Source organism: Euphorbia lathyris, chromosome 9 (genome assembly GCF_963576675.1).
Source record: "Euphorbia lathyris chromosome 9, ddEupLath1.1, whole genome shotgun sequence".
Lineage (NCBI taxonomy): Eukaryota > Viridiplantae > Streptophyta > Magnoliopsida > Malpighiales > Euphorbiaceae > Euphorbia > Euphorbia lathyris.
In genome coordinates, this window is record NC_088918.1 from 26,489,024 (window position 1) to 26,507,675 (window position 18,652).

Consider the following 18,652-nt stretch of genomic DNA (forward strand, 5'->3'; position numbering starts at 1 on the left):
GTAACAACTAAATACAAAAACTTATTAAACCTAATGCGTCTTTATATATTCAAGAGGTAATTTTTTCGTTTCTCCTACATTTCAACCTATCATAAGAGTTAGTGTTACAAGTTTGAGAGATTGAATGCATGAGGATCGAAAGTTAGTATTATGATTTTTGTATTTAGTTGTTACAAAATAAGTAAGTTGGGGGAATTGGTGAGACACTTGCAAAGTTTAGGGAGCTAATATACTTTTATGGACACGTTTATGGAGCTGTTGATACGAAATAAGCAAGTTTAGAGAGTTGGTAAAACACTTGCAAAGTTCAAAAAACCAATTTATTATTTTGGACAACTTTAGAAAACTGGTGATGTATTAAGTCTTAAATGAATGAAGAGTTACGAAGAGTTATATTGATTACACTTACTAATATCCATAGATTTGTTGAACATTCATCTATTCATTAATAACAAAGTTTATTTTCATAGTTTTCTTGAGCAAGTACTAATGTAGTCATGTTACTAGGATTTGTAGTCGTTAAATAAAAAGAAAAGGAAAAATGCTGAAGTGGAAAGTTGTTGTTAGAGGGACCCACCAATTCTGTTTTGGAAAGTTGGATAATCTCTCATTCGTAGAATTGATAGTGAAAGAGAGATAAATTCCGGCTCCAATCGGGTTCCCATCAATTTGTCTTTCCCCAAATCAGAAATAAAAATTTCCCAAATGTAACTCAAAAGTTCCAAACTTTTTCCGCCCAGACCTAAACAAAACAATCAAACTCCGCTCCTTTTTCTCTTCCTTCCCTCTTACCAAAACCCTAGATTCTGTTACCATTTGCGCCCTTTTCATATGCAGATCCATCACTATAAGGGATAATCACCTTCACTTCTCAAGCCTTTTGGGAACCTCCAAAAATGGCCGAGTTAGGGCAACAAACGGTCGACTTCTCCTCTTTGGTTAGTCGAGCTGCGGATGAATCGTATCTTTCCTTGAAAGAATTGGTGGACAAATCCAAATCTAATGACATATCGGATTCCGAGAAAAAGATTAGTCTTCTGAAGTTTTTGGTTAAGACTCAGCAACGCATGCTTAGACTCAATGTACTCGCTAAGTGGTGTCAACAGGTTGGTGTCTAGCTTAATTTTGCCCTTGAGATACTTTTTAGGGTTCTCTCTATTTTATTTTGTTCTATGAAAGTGCGTGGTGTTTTTAGATGATATTAATTGGGCTTCAGGCTAGAATTAATTGATTCTTGTCTTTCTTCGTAGTATATTATTAGAAAATGGCGAATTCATGCTTGTTTGGCTTGATTTTTTCTTTCAATGGGCTGGTTCTTGCTAAACGGTTTTCAGTTAAATGATTAGGTGGGTAGTCTTATCTCATAAATAATAAAGAATGGGTGCCAACCAGAATCGACAAAGTAGCTAATTAGGGGAATAAATCTCTGATTTTCGGTTTGTTTGCATACTGATAGCATTATCCTTCAACTTAATGTTCCTTATTTTTGTGCAACTTTATTGTTCTTCAAGAACAGAGCAAAACTACAACATTAGCCTAATTTTTCCTTCATGAATTAATTTTAGGTTCTTTAGCTTCTCATAGGTTTTAGAAAAGATGTCAGTTAGTTATTCTAATTTGTACTTCTCTGTTTGCTGAAGAAACTTCCAAAATACATCATTGTTGGATGATTGTAAAAAGAAATAATGGTTTATTCATCAGCTTGAGGCTTGAGAATTTGTCATTTATAAACAGAACTGTTGAATTTGTGAAATCAACTTGCATAATTTACCATGAGAGCCAGTATAGTAGGACTTAAAAGTTTTAACTAACTGCATAAACAGTAATGAAGAGTAGAGTGAGAGAGACAGTGCTAGTGCGCTATCAATATGTTTGTTAGAGTTCATATATTCATCAAAATTATATTTTTTTTATTTTCTCGTGGCTGTGATGTCATTGCGCATCGCATCCAAGTTCTCTAGCCAACAAAGTGGCATGATTTTAAAGGAAGAAGCCTTTATTGATGTGCATTGTTGTGTATTTGAGATCACTAACCAATGGCCTGTATATTTTAAAGCTGGATGAGACTAAATGGAACATCATATTAAGAGTAGACATTCGTACTAGTACTATGTCGTCATTGTTTACTTTCGAATACCATCTCTTGCATTACGATGTCTAGATAGACTAGAATTTGGGAGAAAAGTTAACTTTATATTCTGCTGAGTATGTTATCCAACTTTGACATTTGATAATCAACGAATGACAGCATGAATGACAGCATGCGAGTCATCTGACTCTTTGCTTTATTATTATTTCTGTTTCAGTCATGCCTCTGCTAATGAAATTTTAAGTTACTATCTGCCTTTTTTGTAATCATTATTATTATTTGCATCACCATCCTGTGTTCCAAAGAGGTGGTATCATTTAGAGTTGGTTTTGTCATGTGCGCATGTGCATATCTTAATATAATATTTTCAAATTTTTGTTCAGGTTCCATTAATACAATATTGTCAGCAACTTCAGTCGACCCTGTCCAGTCATGAGGCATGTTTTACCCAAGCTGCAGATTCATTGTTTTTTATGCACGAGGGCCTACAGCAAGCTCGGGCACCTATCTATGATGTTCCGTCTGCTATAGAAATCCTCCTTACTGGATCTTATCAGCGTCTACCAAAATGTATAGGAGATATAGGCATGCAGAGCACATTAGCTGGGGAGCAGCAGAAGGCATCTCTGAAGAAATTGGACACACTTGTGCGTTCCAAGTTACTTGAAGTTGTGCTGCCAAAGGAAATTTCTGAAGTGAAAGTTTCTGATGGTACAGCACTGATTCGAGTAGATGGTGAATTTAAGGTGTTAGTGACACTTGGTTATAGAGGGCACCTATCGATGTGGAGAATATTGCATTTGCAGCTGCTCGTTGGTGAGAAAAGTGGATTTGTTAAACTAGAGGAATTGCGACGGCATGTGCTTGGAGATGATCTAGAGCGTAGGATGTCCACTGCGGAGAATCCATTTACAATATTGTATTCAGTCCTACATGAGCTATGCATTTCGCTCATCATGGACACTGTCATAAGGCAAGTACAAGCATTACGTCAGGGAAGGTGGATGGATGCGATTCGGTTTGAGCTCATATCTGATGGTAATACAGGGTCTACCCAAATTAGTCAGGATGGAGAAGCTGATTCTGCTGGTCTACGGACACCCGGGTTGAAAATTATGTATTGGCTAGATTTGGAAAAGAACTCTAGTACATCTGATTCAGGAACATCTCCCTTTATAAAAATTGAACCTGGACCAGATTTACAGATACAGTGTATTCATAGCACTTTTGTTGTAGATCCAATAAATGGTAGAGAGGCAGAATTTTCCCTTGATCAAAGCTGCATTGATGTTGAAAAGCTACTTTTACGAGCAATATCCTGTAATAGATATACTCGACTGCTTGAAATTCAAAAAGAACTGGGGAAAAATGCTCAAATCTTTCGTGCTGCGGATGATGTTATTCTTCAGTCCCACATGGATGAACAAGAGGTTGACTACAAAAAGGTTGGTTAACATTTAGAGTGTAATTACTTCTGTGAGGTGAGAGCTAATAAGATTTTTCCACCACATAAATATCTGCATCATAAGTGTCACGAGTGAGGCCCATCTAGAGGTCCAGTCACCATCATATGCCTATGAGACTCCGGGGCCCAATCCCAATAGAATAGAACATGTCAACCTGATCTTGCCCAATCACGCTAGCATCTGTGCCATAGTTATTAATGGCAGAAGGCGCACAAGGCTCAAGGTAGCGCACCTTAGCACCCCCTAAGGCGGACAATGTTGCTCTGGCGACGCCAAGGTGCGCCTTTGTGCGCTTGGACATGGTTATCAGAGGTGCGCCATGGCGCCTTTTGTGTCACAGGTTATTGTTTTTAGGATTTTATATTATTGACCCGTATGTTCAATCTCCAACATTGGACTAGACACATCTAGTGTTCAAAAATAAACAAAAACAAAGGAAAGGAGGCAGACTTGCTAACTGAACAATCACAGAAAGAAAATAGAGAGAAAGATGCATAATCTTGATGTTGGAGACGTTTGATAAGAAGTAGCTATTAGTCAACATAGGAATTACTATTTAGTTGAATATGTTAACTTTAGAATATAAGTTTTATTGCATGTTAGAATTTATTATTAAAAATATTGACATGATTTTTTTTTTAGCATTTTGATTTTAATTACAGTTTCTTATATTTGAAATATTATCATTTATGGTGGTTCTATATAATTTTATTCTTTTAATGCGCCTTGTGTCGCTCAGGCGCTTGCCTGTGCCTTGTGCCGCGCCCCAAAGCTCCAGGAGCCCCTTGCGCTGTAGTGCGCCTTACACATTTAATAACTATGATCTGTGCCATCCAGTTAGAAGCTTACTAATTAAGTTTTGTATCCAAAATTCGTATTGCATGCTTAAGATCTTGATATTTTTGAACCGAGTCATCTATTTAAAGAGATTCTCTGTCAGTATCTTATGCTTAACATTCTTGAAATTCATGATATCTAGTTTACTGATAGTACCTTAATTTTTTTATTTGCCACTGAACTCATATCTGCAGAAAGAAACTAAGACTGATGGTACAATATGTGAGGGACAGGAAGTACTACGTGTGAGGGCATATGGCTCATTATTTTTCACACTTGGTATAAACATAAGGTAATACTCTCCTATCTATGCAAATAGATTTGACATTTATATTGCTGCTCATTGCCTTTCCCTCTCTTACCTGTATTTATGTATACACACAGTTGTCTGTAAAGATATGCAAATGCTTTATTTTGTAAAGTTGAGTGTGGCAGTGGTAATTAAGGGTCAATGTTCAACATTATTATGGAAAAATATTGAAAGTGCAATAAACAGATTCTCACTATTCAAATATTTAGGAAATTCTCAACCATATGTAAGTGTCAGAATAATGATAAATTGACTATTAGATTGCATGAGCTCATTGAAGGAATCTGGTATTCTTTCCTTTGCACCTTTGTTTTCAACGTTTATATCCTATTTGTCATGCTCTTTGTTCCATAGATAATAAAAAATGTTTGCTCTGTTTTGGGGCATAGAAATAGGTGTTCTATGATGACTCAATTTTACCGTTCCTCCAAATTCCTTGGATTTTCTTTGGATGCGCAGGAGCGGCCGTTTTGTACTTAGGTCATCACAAAATATTATCATACCTTCAACATTGAGAGAATATGAAGATGGTATAAATCAAGGCAATATGACTGCGGCAGATGTTTTTATCAACTTGAGGAGCAAGAGCATTTTACATTTATTTGCATCCATTGGCAGGTTTTTAGGTCTCCAGGTAATTGTCCTGTTCTCTCTGCCTACTCAAACACGTTAGTTACATATTAAATATTTTTCAAGAAAAAGGGTTCTGGTACTACATTTAAATTTCCCAATTTGTTTATGAGCACAAATGATGAGAGGCTTTGATGATGTTAAAATTTCAGGTATATGAACATGGTTTTGGCATTGTGAAAGTACCTAAAAACCTTTCAAGTGGTTCAACCATGTTGCTAATGGGGTTCCCAGATTGTGGAAGCTCATATTTTCTGCTGGTGCAACTGGATAACGATTTCAAACCTCTGTTTAAGTTGTTGGAGACTCTTCCAGATGCATTTGGGAAAGGTCATTCTTCTAATGATCCTAATAATGTGATACGCATCAAGAAAATTAACGTTAGCCAGATGCAGATGCATGAAGATGAGTTGCATCTGAGTCTACTTGACTGGCGAAAGTTGAATAGCTTCTTGCCTGGTGATGGGGTTTCTAACCCGACTTCTGAGCGTGGCCTTCTACCTGATTTCCGTTATGATGGTCCCATGCAAATTTCAAGATGTCCTCCACCAAGTTTTTCATCTGTTGTTGATGAAATATTTGAACTTGAGAAGGGGGCAGATGCATCTTCATTCTCTCTTCAGAATCTTACGTCATTCAATCAACCTCCTGCACGTTTTGGCTCAGTTCCGATCAACATGCATACTGCTAAAGCAGGAACGCCCTCTCCCAAGTGGGAGGGAGGTCTTCAGGTATCTCAGATGAATAGTGGTGTAAAAGTTTCAAGTGTGGCGACCCATTATAATGGTACTTTATACCCGTCAAATAATCTGAAAGGCCCAATACACTCCAGTTCATTTAGCTCTCTATCATCTGGTCTAGGAAGGACTCCAACACCAAAAAGAATATCAGCTTCAAAATCTGATCAGGACTTGGTATCTCTTCGATCTCCTCATTCTCTTGAGGTTGGTTCTAATTCCTCATTGGATGAAGATCATCTGAAGCTGCTGAATGATAATACTATAGATACTCTATCAGGGGGAAGATCATCCCGACTATTATCCCCATCCCAATCAACTGGATCTCGCGCCTCAACGCCAGGTGCAAAAACCCATGGACCAAGAAGCACCCCTAATGGACTTCTAGGTGGATCAACTAGAATCACTGGGTCAAGCTTGCTAGCTACAACCCCCGTATGTAAGATACTTTCTCTGAGTTTATTCTATTTTATCCTACCTTTAACATATTTGACTAGAAAATTACACTAATTTTTTCAGCCCTGGCAGCTGGAGAAACTGCAACATGTCATGTCGCTGGTCATAACATTTCCAATCTTGACCAAAATCCAAGAAAGAGGACTGTCTCGGATATATTGCATTTGATCCCATCTCTCCAAGATATTGATGCTAAGCAAGGATCTTCCAAGCGAAGGAAAACTGCAAGCTCCATTCATCCTCAGCAGCAATCAGCAAAGATGCCTGTATCATCAGAAAGGATCTTTAAAAATGAAGGATATAGTTACGGAAACCTTATTGCTGAAGCAAACAAGGGGAATGCACCTTCTAGTGTTTATGTTGCTGCTCTTCTTCACGTAGTTCGGCATTGTTCACTTTGCATTAAGCATGCCAGGCTAACTAGCCAGATGGAAGCACTGGAAATTCCATATGTTGAAGAGGTTGGTCTACGGAATGCGTCCTCAAATATATGGTTCCGACTTCCATTTGCTCGGAGTGATTCGTGGCAGCATATATGCTTGCGTCTTGGTAGACCGGGAAACATGTACTGGGATGTCAAAATTAGTGATCAGCACTTTCGAGATTTATGGGAGCTTCAGCAGGGAAGCGGGAGCATGACCTGGGGTTCTGGTGTTCGTATTGCCAATACATCTGATGTTGACTCTCATATTCGTTATGATCCAGAAGGTGTTGTTTTGACTTATCAGTCAGTTGAGGCTGATAGCATAAAGAAACTTGTGGCAGATATACGACGGCTTTCTAATGCTAGAATGTTTGCTCTTGGAATGCGTAGGCTACTTGGAGTAAGACCTGATGAGAAATCAGATGATAGTAATCCGAACTCTGATATTAAATTGACAGTTGGAGGGAAAAGTGGTGTTGACGCTGCTGAAAAGCTATCAGAACATATGAGAAGGACATTTAAAATTGAGGCAGTTGGGCTTATGAGTCTGTGGTTTAGTTTTGGGACTAGTGTCCTTGCACGCTTTGTTGTTGAGTGGGAATCAGGTAAAGATGGATGTACAATGCATGTTTCTCCTGACCAACTATGGCCACACACCAAGGTAAGTTTTCTTTATTGGCCTGTTTTTCACTAATTATTATTTTTAATTAATTCTTAGCTATGCCTTGTTATCATTCTAAGATTTGTTCATGAATTGAAATCCAATTTTCGGAATTAAAAAATTGCATTTGAACTGTAAGATTGTATGCTCTCAGATGGTATTCATGCCCATGTTTGTGGTAGATGCCTTATTTATATCTTCTCTCTGACGGGAAAGTTTTTGGAATTTTACCACGATAACCTGGTAGTTGTTCAGCATATATCTATAGCATAATATCACTTCCCTTTACATTGCCCCCAGTACACCCTTGTGGTGGGGCCCCTCCCCGGACCCTCGCTTAGTGGGGACGCGTAGTGCACCGGGCCGCCCTTTTTTATTTCTCAAGATATAGAGATGAAATTGCGATAGGCAAGATCTTGTTGCAAATTCATATTTTTTTGTTGATCTCATTCATGGTTTGTCTGTATTGCTTTAAAGTGATATGCAGTTGTGGATGCAGATTTTTTGTTGATCTCGTTAATGGTTTATGTGGTTATTGCTTTCAAGTGATATGCAATTATATTTTGTAATTTGGTTTCCTATGCAGTTTTTGGAGGACTTCATAAATGGTGGCGAAGTTGCATCCCTTTTGGACTGTATTCGCCTTACTGCAGGACCACTACATGCTCTGGCGGCTGCTACTCGCCCTGCACGAGCTGGTCCTTCTCCAGGGGTCCCTGCAGTAATGTCAGCAATTGCTTCTGCTCCGAAACAAGCTGGGTATTTACAATCCCAGGGGATTTTGCCTAGCAATTCAACGAATAATGTTACTCAGCCTACTTCTGGCCCTACTGGAAACAGTGTTGCAATTGCTGGTGCTGGACCTCTTGGAAGTCATAGTATGCATAGTGCTGCTATGTTAGCTGCTGGTCGAACTGGTCCTGGAATTGTTCCTAGTTCACTGCTGCCAATTGATGTATCTGTTGTCTTACGCGGTCCGTACTGGATTCGAATTATCTATCGTAAACATTTTTCTGTGGATATGCGGTGCTATGCAGGGGATCAGGTCTGGTTGCAACCAGCAACACCACCCAAGGAAGGCCCAAAATTTGGGGGATCACTTCCTTGTCCGCAGTTTCGTCCTTTCATTATGGAGCATGTTGCCCAAGAATTGAATGGATTAGATCCTGGCTTGACTGCTGGTCAGCAGACTGTAGGGCTAGGGAATTCTAACCCTCCAAACCCAAGTTCAGGTTCTCAATTGTCAGGAGCTAATGGAAATAGAGTTAATCTGTCCGGTTCTGCTGCACTGTCTAGAGCTGCGAACCCAGTTGCTGCTTTAAATCGTGTTGCAAATGTTGTTCCAGGATCTACGAATTTGGCTGTTGTAAGCTCTGGACTGCCTATACGTCGAACCCCAGGTGCTGGAGTCCCTGCTCATGTGAGAGGAGAACTAAATACCGCCATTATTGGTCTTGGTGATGATGGAGGTTATGGGGGTGGCTGGGTTCCTCTTGTTGCTCTTAAGAAGGTCTTGAGGGGTATTCTCAAATACCTTGGAGTGCTATGGCTATTTGCCCAATTACCAGATCTTCTGAAAGAGATCCTAGGATCAATATTGAAGGACAATGAAGGTGCGCTCTTAAATTTGGACCAGGAACAGCCAGCCTTGCGCTTCTTTGTGGGGTAAGATAGCAAAAAGAACTTTGTTTTCGTTCCCCGTGTTCCCTTGATCAGGAAAGGGGACGTTCAATCTTCTTTTCTACCTATTTTCTTCTATTTTTTTTATGTGATTTTCAGAATGTGCATAATCATTACTTGGGTTTTATATATGATATGGGCATTTTCTGCTTGGACACTAGTCACTACTTTGTTTAGCAGCATCACTAAATATGTGAACGCATTAGCATGCTCACCATATCGTCTGTTGTCTTTGTGCAGGGGTTATGTTTTTGCTGTAAGCGTCCACAGAGTTCAACTTCTTCTTCAGGTACTTAGTGTCAAGCGCTTTCATCATCAACAACAGCAACAACAACAACAGAACTCGGTGACTTCTCAAGAGGAATTGACTCAGTCCGAAATAGGAGAGATATGTGACTATTTCAGTCGTCGTGTTGCATCAGAGCCGTATGATGCATCTCGTGTTGCATCATTCATTACCCTTCTAACTTTGCCTATCTCAGTTTTAAGAGAATTTCTGAAACTGATTGCATGGAAAAAGGGATTGACACAAGTGCAAGGTGGAGAAATAACTCCTGGGCAAAGACCTCGTATTGAGTTATGCCTTGAGAATCATGCTGGGTTAAATGAAAATGAGAATGCTGTAAATTCATCTATAGCAAAAAGCAACATTCATTATGACCGGCCTCATAATTCCGTTGACTTTGCACTGACTGTGGTTCTTGATCCGATACCTCATGTTAATGCTGCTGGCGGTGCTGCTTGGTTACCCTATTGTGTTTCAGTTAGGTTAAGATATTCCTTTGGTGAAAACAGTAATGTAGCTTTTCTAGGCATGGAAGGAAGCCATGGGGGACGGGCTTGCTGGTCACGAGTGGACGACTGGGAAAAATGTAAGCAAAGAGTGATCCGAACCGTGGAACTGAATGGCAGTTCAACTGGAGATGTGAGTCAGGGAAGGTTGAGAGTGGTTGCAGATAGTGTGCAAAGAACTTTACAGTTGTTCCTGCAAGGGATGAGAGATAGTGGAATTGCTGGAACTGCTGTGGCAACGTAATTGTTCTCTACATAGGTCCTTGAAAATTATTGATCTGTTATGTAGGTTCGTCTATGTGACATGCTCCATCCGAGCAGCCGCAATTCCCATCGGAGATGGGAAATCATGATAACATTTGTTGAGGTGTGCAGGATTGAGAAATTGTCCAGGGGCTTTTGTTCTATTTGTAATAGCTAATCTAATCCTGTGATAAGTAGGATGTAGAATAATTTTGAAGATGAGGTTATTGTGGCTGTGGTTTTCCTTTGTACAGAAATCACACCTGCTTTGTGGACAATTGCTGTAAAAAAAAGAAAAGAAATGAGATGTCCAAGAAAGATTGATGTTGTAGTCTATTTTTTCCTCCTAACCTTCAAGTCTTCTTTTTGCTAGTTTCCATTTGGATAGATGAAGACTTCAGAACTATTGTTTTAAAAAGAAAATATAAATTTTGAAAGACATTGTATGATACGAAGTTATTTGATTTCTTTGGTTGTGAGATCCTTTGCATCTGATTTTTTTTTTCTACTGACAAATCATTAAAACTATAGCAGTTAGTTGTTTATCATTTTTCCTTGAAAGTTTCATAATTTCAAATTTTAAAAGTTGCAAAATTAAGTCCACTCAGTGCACTTTGCAATAAACAAGTATTCAAGGATAATAGGGTTAAACGTACTGATGGTTTTTTAATTTTGATTATTGTTCTATTACAGTTAATAAAAGTTCAATATGTGCCACAAAATAACTAAATTTTAACTTGTCAAAGTAAAGTTACTGTTATAAACATGCAGATTCCAAAGGAAAATCAGATCCTAACTTGAGTTCCCAAGTAAGAATGTTTAAAACGAGTTTTACTTGTTCCAACCTTGGGTGCCACTTATCTGCCGCTACAAAAATGTGAAAAACTCCATCTACAACCACACTACTGCAACCAGCAGTCTTCCTCACTCCTCTGTTTTCCATGGCCTCCCTAATCTTGTCGCAATAGCTCCATCTCCCATTTGCAGCATATATGTTAGACAGCAACATGTATCCGCCCTCTTCCTCCGGCTCTAACTCTACCAACTCGCTTAAAGCTATCTCAGCCATTGCTACATCTCCCTGAGCTCGACAGCAGTTCAATATCGATCCCCATATAGACCGACTCGGCTTCATTGGCATCCTCTCAATGATATCTTTTGCCTCAGTCAATCTACCTGATCGCCCTAAGAGATCCACCAAACACCCGTAATGCTCGACTCTTGGTTCAATACCATACTCTTTCATATAACTGAATATTTTATACCCTTCATCTACAAGTCCACTGTGACTACATGCTGTAAGAACAGAGACAAATGTTACCTCATTTGGAGCAACATGTTCTTGCATTTCAAAGAACAGCTCCAGTGCTTTGCTTCCACAGCCATGGAAAGCAAAGCCTGTTATCATTGTGGTCCATACAATTACATCCTTTACAATTATATCCCTGAAGACAAAGAAAGCTTTGTCGATACTTCCGCATTTGCAATACATGTCAATCAATGCAGAACCGAGAAGAGCGTCTATTTTCAGATGCTTTCTAATTATCCAGCCATGTGCCCACTTCCCTTTACTCAGAGCTCCAATTTCTGCAGCAGCTGAGACCAAGCCAACCATAGTAACATTGTCAGGTGTAAAATTCTCCATCACCATGTCACAGAATAAGTTTCTTACCGTCGTAAAATCACCATTACTAGCATACCCGGTAATTAAAGAATTCCAAGATATAAGATCCCTGCTAGGCATTTGATTAAAAAATCTGTGTGCAAGTTCCATATCACCAGTCTGGGAACATCCGGCGATCATGGTATTCCATGAAACAACATCCTTCTCAGTCATTACAAAGAATGTACTCCGGGCATAGTCCAACTCTTTGCACTTTATATACATATCCAAAAGAGCATTGCCTAAGATCAGATTTGACAAAGTGATGGACTTCCTCCTTTCCATCCATGCATGAACAGCTTTGCCAAATCTGACCTCTCCCATTTGACCATACGAAACAAGAAGACTCGACATTGTAAACTCATCAGGTTCAAGGCTTGAAGCCATCATGTCATGGAGCAGTTTTATTACTTCCAAACCACATCCTTTCTTAGCATAATTAGATATCATAATATTGAATGAAACAAGATCTGGAGACGTTATCTGTTCAAATACCCTATGTCCTAACCAAAACAGTTTATTTTCTAAGTATATCTTGATAAGGGAGTTTTGCAGATATGTATAAGCTGATAAATCCAAAACAACAGCATGACATTGAATCTGCTTCACTTCTGATACATGCTTAGCAGTAAGAAGTAGCTTAAGCAGTGTGTGTTTATCTGGATAAATGCCAGACCGGAGCATAGAGCTATATACAACAAAAGCTTGACTCGGCACCGAGGACAATGCAGAAATCATGGTGTTGTAGATATAAAGATTGGGACTAGGAGTATAGTGATTGAAAAGGATTAAGGCCATATCTAAGTTCTCTGGGTATGAAACTGCAGAGAAAAAAATGAGTCTACTCATAGGAAAATTTTGACCAATAAGATTGCTTCTCATCATGTGTGCCAAGATCTGTTTGAAATGATCCCTGCAATTGATTTTCTCAAGCAAAACAAGGGATGGATGATTAAGTTCAAGGGATATAGTAGGATCCCATTTAGGTGATTTACTTGTTGCTGTTGTTCTATAAAATCGAATTCCTCGGCCATAACGATACATTGATGAAATTGCATCAGAATGAAACTGCATATAAGAAAAAAGCTGCATCCAAACTTGTTTTCAGGATTACAATACTTCCATTTTCTATGCAGCATGTCTAGTGTCCCAATTCGGCTGGGGAAGTTTCTGTAATCCACAGCAGAAAATCCCTTCCCTGTAATAGTTACACACTATTTGAGCTCGGAAATACCAACATAAGGTTCTAATCACAAGAACAATCATATACCAAGATGGCAAAAGCATAGACTTTGAAATTCTGAACCAGAGATCCTCATCCTAAAAATTACAGACGAATGAGTAAAATGTAAATTTTATATGTAAGCAATTAGAAACTGACTTACCAGTCATCAATCGAAGTGGAATTGTCAATGGATAAAAACCCTAGCTTGAAGGTTTTTCAGCATGTGGGTAACAAAGGTTGAGACTTGGTAATTGGGATCCGAATTTCTGGTTTCTTCCTCCACTGGTCGACATTGAGGTATGGGCCAAACACAAATTCGGCCCAAAAACCAATAGGCTTTTCTAGGCTTATAATCGTTTTTATTTGATACAATATGGGGTTCCCCTAACAAATAGAACTGGACTACAGCCCTTCACTCCATCTTCATCTGATCTAAGTAATCTTTCCTTTACAATATCTCATCTCTAATATCTTTGAGTATAGAATCTTGAGTCATTCCTTTTTTAATCCTAGTTTTCAATCTAAAGTAAGTTTTTATTCGATTTCTATCTATGTAGGCCTGTATAATTAATGCACCTACTTGTTGGATGAGATTGTAGAAGGCAAAGCATATATGTGGAGATAGAACTGCAGATTTGAACCAGATTTCTCTCGGCTACCCACTCTATGGTCCATTTTCAGGTGTGAACTATGTATTATTCAGTTATTTTCGCTTTAAGCATGCTGAAATTGCTCATTTGGTTTTTCTTTTTCTGTCAACGTAGAATTAATGTTGCTTAGATTTTTTCTTTCAATAAATTTTCAAACTAGCAGAGCGTAATTCTAGGTTTCTTTTAGCTACTGTATAGCTTTTTCCAGGCATATCTGTATATGTGGTAGAATGTTAGAAATTAGAACCTTCTTTTGATGTTATTATCTTATCTGATTTGGGTTTTATTCGATACTTCTATTGGTGTTAATTATCCATATTTGAATATGGTGGAAGAAATGTTATTCTTATTATGCAATTCTGAACTTGGCAACAATATATTTGAAATGTTAATATGTTAGAGAGCATAAAAATATTCAGCAAACCTGAGAAAACATTCGATTCACTCTCATACATAACATACAAACTTTCATTAACTATATCATCCAAGCTTGAACGTCTATAAACCAAACAATCAGAATGGCAAGATTTGAGTTTCCTAAGCTATCTATAGATGCATTGCTCAGCTAGCTAGCTAGCAGAGGGGAGAATGACTTTGCCTTTATAGATTTCAACCCATACTTAAATTCCCTTTGTACATTTCAACCCATACTTAGCTTTGCTCTACAATTAGGCAAGGAAAACAAAGCCAGATTAATACTCCAAAGTTGGTGGAGTATATGATAGTGCCAAGTATACTGTGCTATGGTAGTGCAGACAACAACGTGCAGAGTTTGCTATATCGTCTTCTTGACTTATTGAGCTCGAAGAACCTCGTCCGATTTCTCCATTGCAAAAGACTCCTGCAAGTGGAACCTCAGGAAAGTTTTCATGGAATGGAGAGCTCTCAACATTGGGGTGGGATGTTTCTCGGAGATAGCTAGAGAAAATCAAACCTCCAAACACCTTTTTCCCTCCACTACTAGGTGCACCATTCCTTAAAGGAAGGCAGCTTTGGCTGTTTGATTCTTCCTTCAGAATTGCAAGGTTTCTATAGGCATCACTGCACGAAGATGATGCAGTATCAGGATCTGAGTGGTAGAATAGAAAGGGATCACCAAATTCGATGCCAACACCATTGACGATAAAAGAGTCTCTCTGCCCTCTGTTGAAAACCAAAAGTAGCATAATTATGTTGTTCATTTAGTTTTTCAAGTTTAAAGATATAGTAAAAATTGTAGATAGAAAGATCTTACCCTAAAACTTTATAAAATGCTAACGATGCTCTTGATATAAAACTCTCTGGCCCACAAGGGTAGTGCCTCGGCTGTACGACTCCAATGTACAGGTCAGGAGAAAAATCTTCATCATCAAACTGCAAAAGAATTTCTTTCTTTGAACTCAAGAAAAGCAGTTTTTGAAACAATATAACATCGAATTGCAGTCAATCATGCTAAGTTGCTAATCATATTAACATGAAGGAAAAACTAATGAAAGCAGATAAACTATGCAGAAGAACTTTGATGAAACTGATAATAGTCCAAGAAAATAACTATGGGTCTTTAGAATATTATGTGATACATGTGCGAAACTAAATTTTGTGCAAAGCTTGAAATTAAATATGGTTTCTAACATTACTTTGAAGTTCATGGAATATTTATATTAAAGCTAAACTTTTTCCTGATCCTTATGGCTGTGTGACCCACAACCATTTTATAAATTAATAACGTGATTTATCCTTTCACATTTTCTCTAGTAGAAAATTGCAAAGAAACAAAACAGATGATCTTCCATTTTCTTTCACTGCCATAACTTTCACAGGAAAAGTTATAAAACATCACCAAAGGCTTCAAATTTACATTCATAAAATGATAAAGAAAAAGAAATCTTTACCGCACTATTAATATCAGCTAAGAGACTCTCGGTGTCAAGGATTTCATAACGCCCCTGCACTCTAGCGCTAAGCCATGAAGAAGCTGTGTCTTTTTGTAATGCCCAAAATGCATGGTGTTGGGGACCAAATGGCGTTATGCCTGTTGACAATGTGACGTGAAATTGAGTTTCTCCTATATCTGCTCCTTGCCCCGAAATTAGGAAAAAAAAGGACCAATTAGTGATGCATGTAGGAAACTCCTTTATAATCTTGGAAAGGAAGGATGAAAAGAAATGCAGAAATATTTTGCATCTTTTAATAACTTATGTCAAGTAAGTTCTTTTTATCGTTTATTTAAGTTCCCAAATTCACCATACTTGTAAAGAGGGGTAATTATAATGTGTAATAGGTTGAATACTTACCCTGAGATTTGTGCATGTCCCTTGCAAACACAAGAGCAACACCATCAAGCAAGTAACTATCACCATCATAATGTCGAGAATCATATGCACTTCTGTACAAGAAACGCCCACTTGCATCACCCACAATGACCGTTTCCTCATCCAATGCACAATCTGCCGATTTCAAATAAGTATTTTCATGACTGATCACAACCTTAACATTATTCTTCTGATCAGCAAGAAATGCAATCGAGTGGATAACGAAAAGATTATGTTTTCTAGTACTTACCCATCCTTGCGAGGATAGGTCTCATGTCAATGTCTCGATCCTAGAGAACCACAAATATCATATATTAGGATTGCAAATGTAAAAAATAATAAAAAACGCTAATCATCATCGATTTATCTGCCTGAAGAGAATGATTTGAACTGTGTAGGTGGAGGAATCACAACTTACTCCAAACAAGATGATCCCTGCAGGTGATGCAGAATCTGAAAAGAAAGCTGTAAAATCCTTGATATCCCTCAGAAATTTTTCATCCAAACACATTTCAGGTACCTGATAATAGAAATAGTTGCTCTTAGTACTTGAAAATCCTTTTTATACATGCAATTCTATACCATTGCAGATGATTATTAATCATGAAGATATGTCATTGAATTTCCCATTTAGAGCATGCCTAAGACACATAAATTTCCTTATGGAACAACCAAATACTTACCGTCTTTGTTCGTAACAGTGGGATTGCATCAACCTTGAGTCCAGGTACAAATCCAATCACCAAAACAATCCCGCCAGAATCCTCATCATCATCACTTGCTTTCCTCGTAACCTGTGTTATTTTCGAAGAAGAAATGAAATGGTTTCTCTTTGTGATATATTTAATTTAGTTTTTATTTTCATCAAGATATCAGAATAAAAAAATATGCATTGCAGATACTAGCCTCTTGGAGTTCATTAGTGACATCAGCACCGATGATCCCATTGGCTGTGTTAGTAATGAGTGGCACTCTTGAGCCTAATGTTTCTGTAAGCTACATAATATCAAATGAGAAAAAAGTTAACAGGGCAAACCAAATTCAAAGATATTGCTGAGAACTGAAATCAATGTGTCTGTTCATATATTTCAGGGACAATGATTACCAGTTGGTGAGTCAGTGGCAAGCTGAATTTTTTGCTAATGCAGGCAATAGCAAAATGTGGAACAATTGGCTCAGCAAGAACCTTGTCGAGAACCTCTTTCACTGCATCCTATATGAACCACAAAAGAAATGGTGAGTCAAATTGTTGCCTCTTCATGTCATTTTGATTATATATATGAGTTGTGAAAATGAGGAACTTACAGGGAGAGTAGGCTTCTGGGAGAGAGCAGAGGCAAACTTAGGCTTTGTTAGAATTCGACCACAAACATGGTTCCAGCATTTGCTAACACAAGCTGCCGAAGAAAAAGCTGGGGCAGGTAACCTTGAGAAAATGTTTTCCATAACATCTTCAGTGACCTCAGAGAAACCACTTCTCATATTCCTTGTCATGTTTTCCATAACATCTTCAGTGACCTCAGAGAAACCACTTCTCATATTCATTGTCATCTTCTTCTCCATTTGCTCTTTCTCTTTGTCTGTGTGTGTTGGGGAATAAAGATATAGGAGGAGAATGAAGATAATCTGCAGAGGAATGAGTTGGGGAATGGTGTGCCTATTTATACATGTAAAAGAATCAACATTTTCAACCAGAAAAAGAAGGTTTGTGACTCCAGAATCCTGATTGGGTTTTATTTCCTTTTCTGGTATCTGATTTTGGATTTTACTGTGAAATGTTAATCTAAAGCAGATTTAGTTCAGATTTAGTTCAGATACATGATTTGGTAACTGTGATCTGTGTTTGGATTCTCTCATAAATACCTTGCTCTCACACTGCAGAGCCCATTGCATGTTAATTCTTGGAAATTACATGTAAAGTCAGTTATGATTTTTATTTTACAGTTATATAAACCTCTTTTTTTACTTTTATCATTTTCATATTTTTATTTTACTTTTGTCAAATATATAGTTATCTTGTTGGGTTTGAAAAATAAAAATAAAAAACAGTTTTTTATTTGATGCTAAATCCATTTTTAATTTTTATCTACTTGACATTTTAAGAAATTCTTTTTAGAATATCAGATAGTTGTAAATAGTTAAATGATTAATATTAATACGTAAGTTACCTTTATTTTTAACACAAGGAGCTTAACTTCTACTAGTTACCAGTAAACTAAATAACAACAAATGATAAATATGAACTACTAAATCAAACATATTATTAGGGTAAAATGTAAAAATAAAATAAAATTTGACTATCAATTTATCACTAATCTTCACTTATTTATGAAAATAATTGAAAACTTTATCAATTTTCAGTCATTTCTGTATTAGGAAATATGTATTATATTATAAAAATAATTGAAAACTTTATAATGGTTTGGTATGAACGTCGCAAGCGACGTACCAAATAATTATAGAATTATATTACCACTACTAATTATTTTCAATGTATT

At 37.6% G+C, this 18,652-nt stretch overlaps 3 protein-coding genes across 4 annotated transcripts; 1 reads left to right on the top strand and 2 right to left on the bottom strand.

Moving 5' to 3' along the window:
* Positions 1 to 664: 664 nt before the first annotated feature.
* LOC136206333 (mediator of RNA polymerase II transcription subunit 14) lies at positions 665 to 10,661 on the top strand. 2 transcript variants are annotated; one of them, XM_065997352.1, is made up of 8 exons: positions 665 to 1,106; positions 2,473 to 3,534; positions 4,587 to 4,684; positions 5,162 to 5,336; positions 5,485 to 6,508; positions 6,589 to 7,610; positions 8,197 to 9,275; positions 9,531 to 10,661. In XM_065997352.1, the coding sequence occupies exons 1-8, from the start codon at positions 897 to 899 to the stop codon at positions 10,324 to 10,326; spliced, it is 5,466 nt and encodes a 1,821-aa protein (XP_065853424.1). In that variant the 5' UTR covers positions 665 to 896; the 3' UTR covers positions 10,327 to 10,661. The 2 variants fall into 2 exon arrangements, with proteins under 2 accessions (XP_065853424.1, XP_065853425.1); XM_065997353.1 differs by having other exon boundaries at positions 6,598 to 7,610.
* Positions 10,662 to 10,974: 313 nt separating this feature from the next.
* On the bottom strand, positions 10,975 to 13,460 carry LOC136207403 (pentatricopeptide repeat-containing protein At3g04750, mitochondrial). Its single transcript, XM_065998666.1, has 2 exons — positions 13,374 to 13,460; positions 10,975 to 13,186 (listed from the first exon to the last, which is right to left on the bottom strand). Exon 2 carries the CDS (start codon positions 13,078 to 13,080, stop codon positions 11,083 to 11,085), a length of 1,998 nt encoding a protein of 665 aa, XP_065854738.1. The 5' UTR covers positions 13,081 to 13,186; positions 13,374 to 13,460; the 3' UTR covers positions 10,975 to 11,082.
* A 782-nt stretch (positions 13,461 to 14,242) lies between these two features.
* On the bottom strand, positions 14,243 to 18,047 carry LOC136207304 (F-box/LRR-repeat protein At5g63520-like). The gene is made up of 11 exons (XM_065998586.1): positions 18,018 to 18,047; positions 17,460 to 17,906; positions 17,260 to 17,367; positions 17,061 to 17,150; positions 16,838 to 16,948; positions 16,573 to 16,674; positions 16,405 to 16,444; positions 16,137 to 16,289; positions 15,735 to 15,913; positions 15,098 to 15,216; positions 14,243 to 15,006 (listed from the first exon to the last, which is right to left on the bottom strand). Exons 1-11 carry the CDS (start codon positions 18,045 to 18,047, stop codon positions 14,556 to 14,558), a joined length of 1,830 nt encoding a protein of 609 aa, XP_065854658.1. The 3' UTR covers positions 14,243 to 14,555.
* Between the last annotated feature and the right edge of the window lie 605 nt (positions 18,048 to 18,652).

What these genes read in the sequence shown, in the direction of transcription:
- LOC136206333 (XM_065997352.1), top strand. Translation starts at nt 897, where the DNA reads ATGGCCGAGTTAGGGCAACAAACGGTCGACTTCTCCTCTTTGGTTAGT. An exon ending in TCGCTAAGTGGTGTCAACAG is followed by an intron (nt 1,107 to 2,472) that starts GTTGGTGTCTAG and finishes ATTTTTGTTCAG; the next exon opens with GTTCCATTAATACAATATTG. An exon ending in GCAGGTTTTTAGGTCTCCAG is followed by an intron (nt 5,337 to 5,484) that starts GTAATTGTCCTG and finishes TTAAAATTTCAG; the next exon opens with GTATATGAACATGGTTTTGG.
- LOC136207403 (XM_065998666.1), bottom strand. Translation starts at nt 13,080, where the DNA reads ATGCAGCTTTTTTCTTATATGCAGTTTCATTCTGATGCAATTTCATCA.
- LOC136207304 (XM_065998586.1), bottom strand. Translation starts at nt 18,047, where the DNA reads ATGCAATGGGCTCTGCAGTGTGAGAGCAAG. An exon ending in CACTGTTACGAACAAAGACG is followed by an intron (nt 16,675 to 16,837) that starts GTAAGTATTTGG and finishes TTCTATTATCAG; the next exon opens with GTACCTGAAATGTGTTTGGA. An exon ending in ACCTATCCTCGCAAGGATGG is followed by an intron (nt 16,290 to 16,404) that starts GTAAGTACTAGA and finishes TGAAATCGGCAG; the next exon opens with ATTGTGCATTGGATGAGGAA.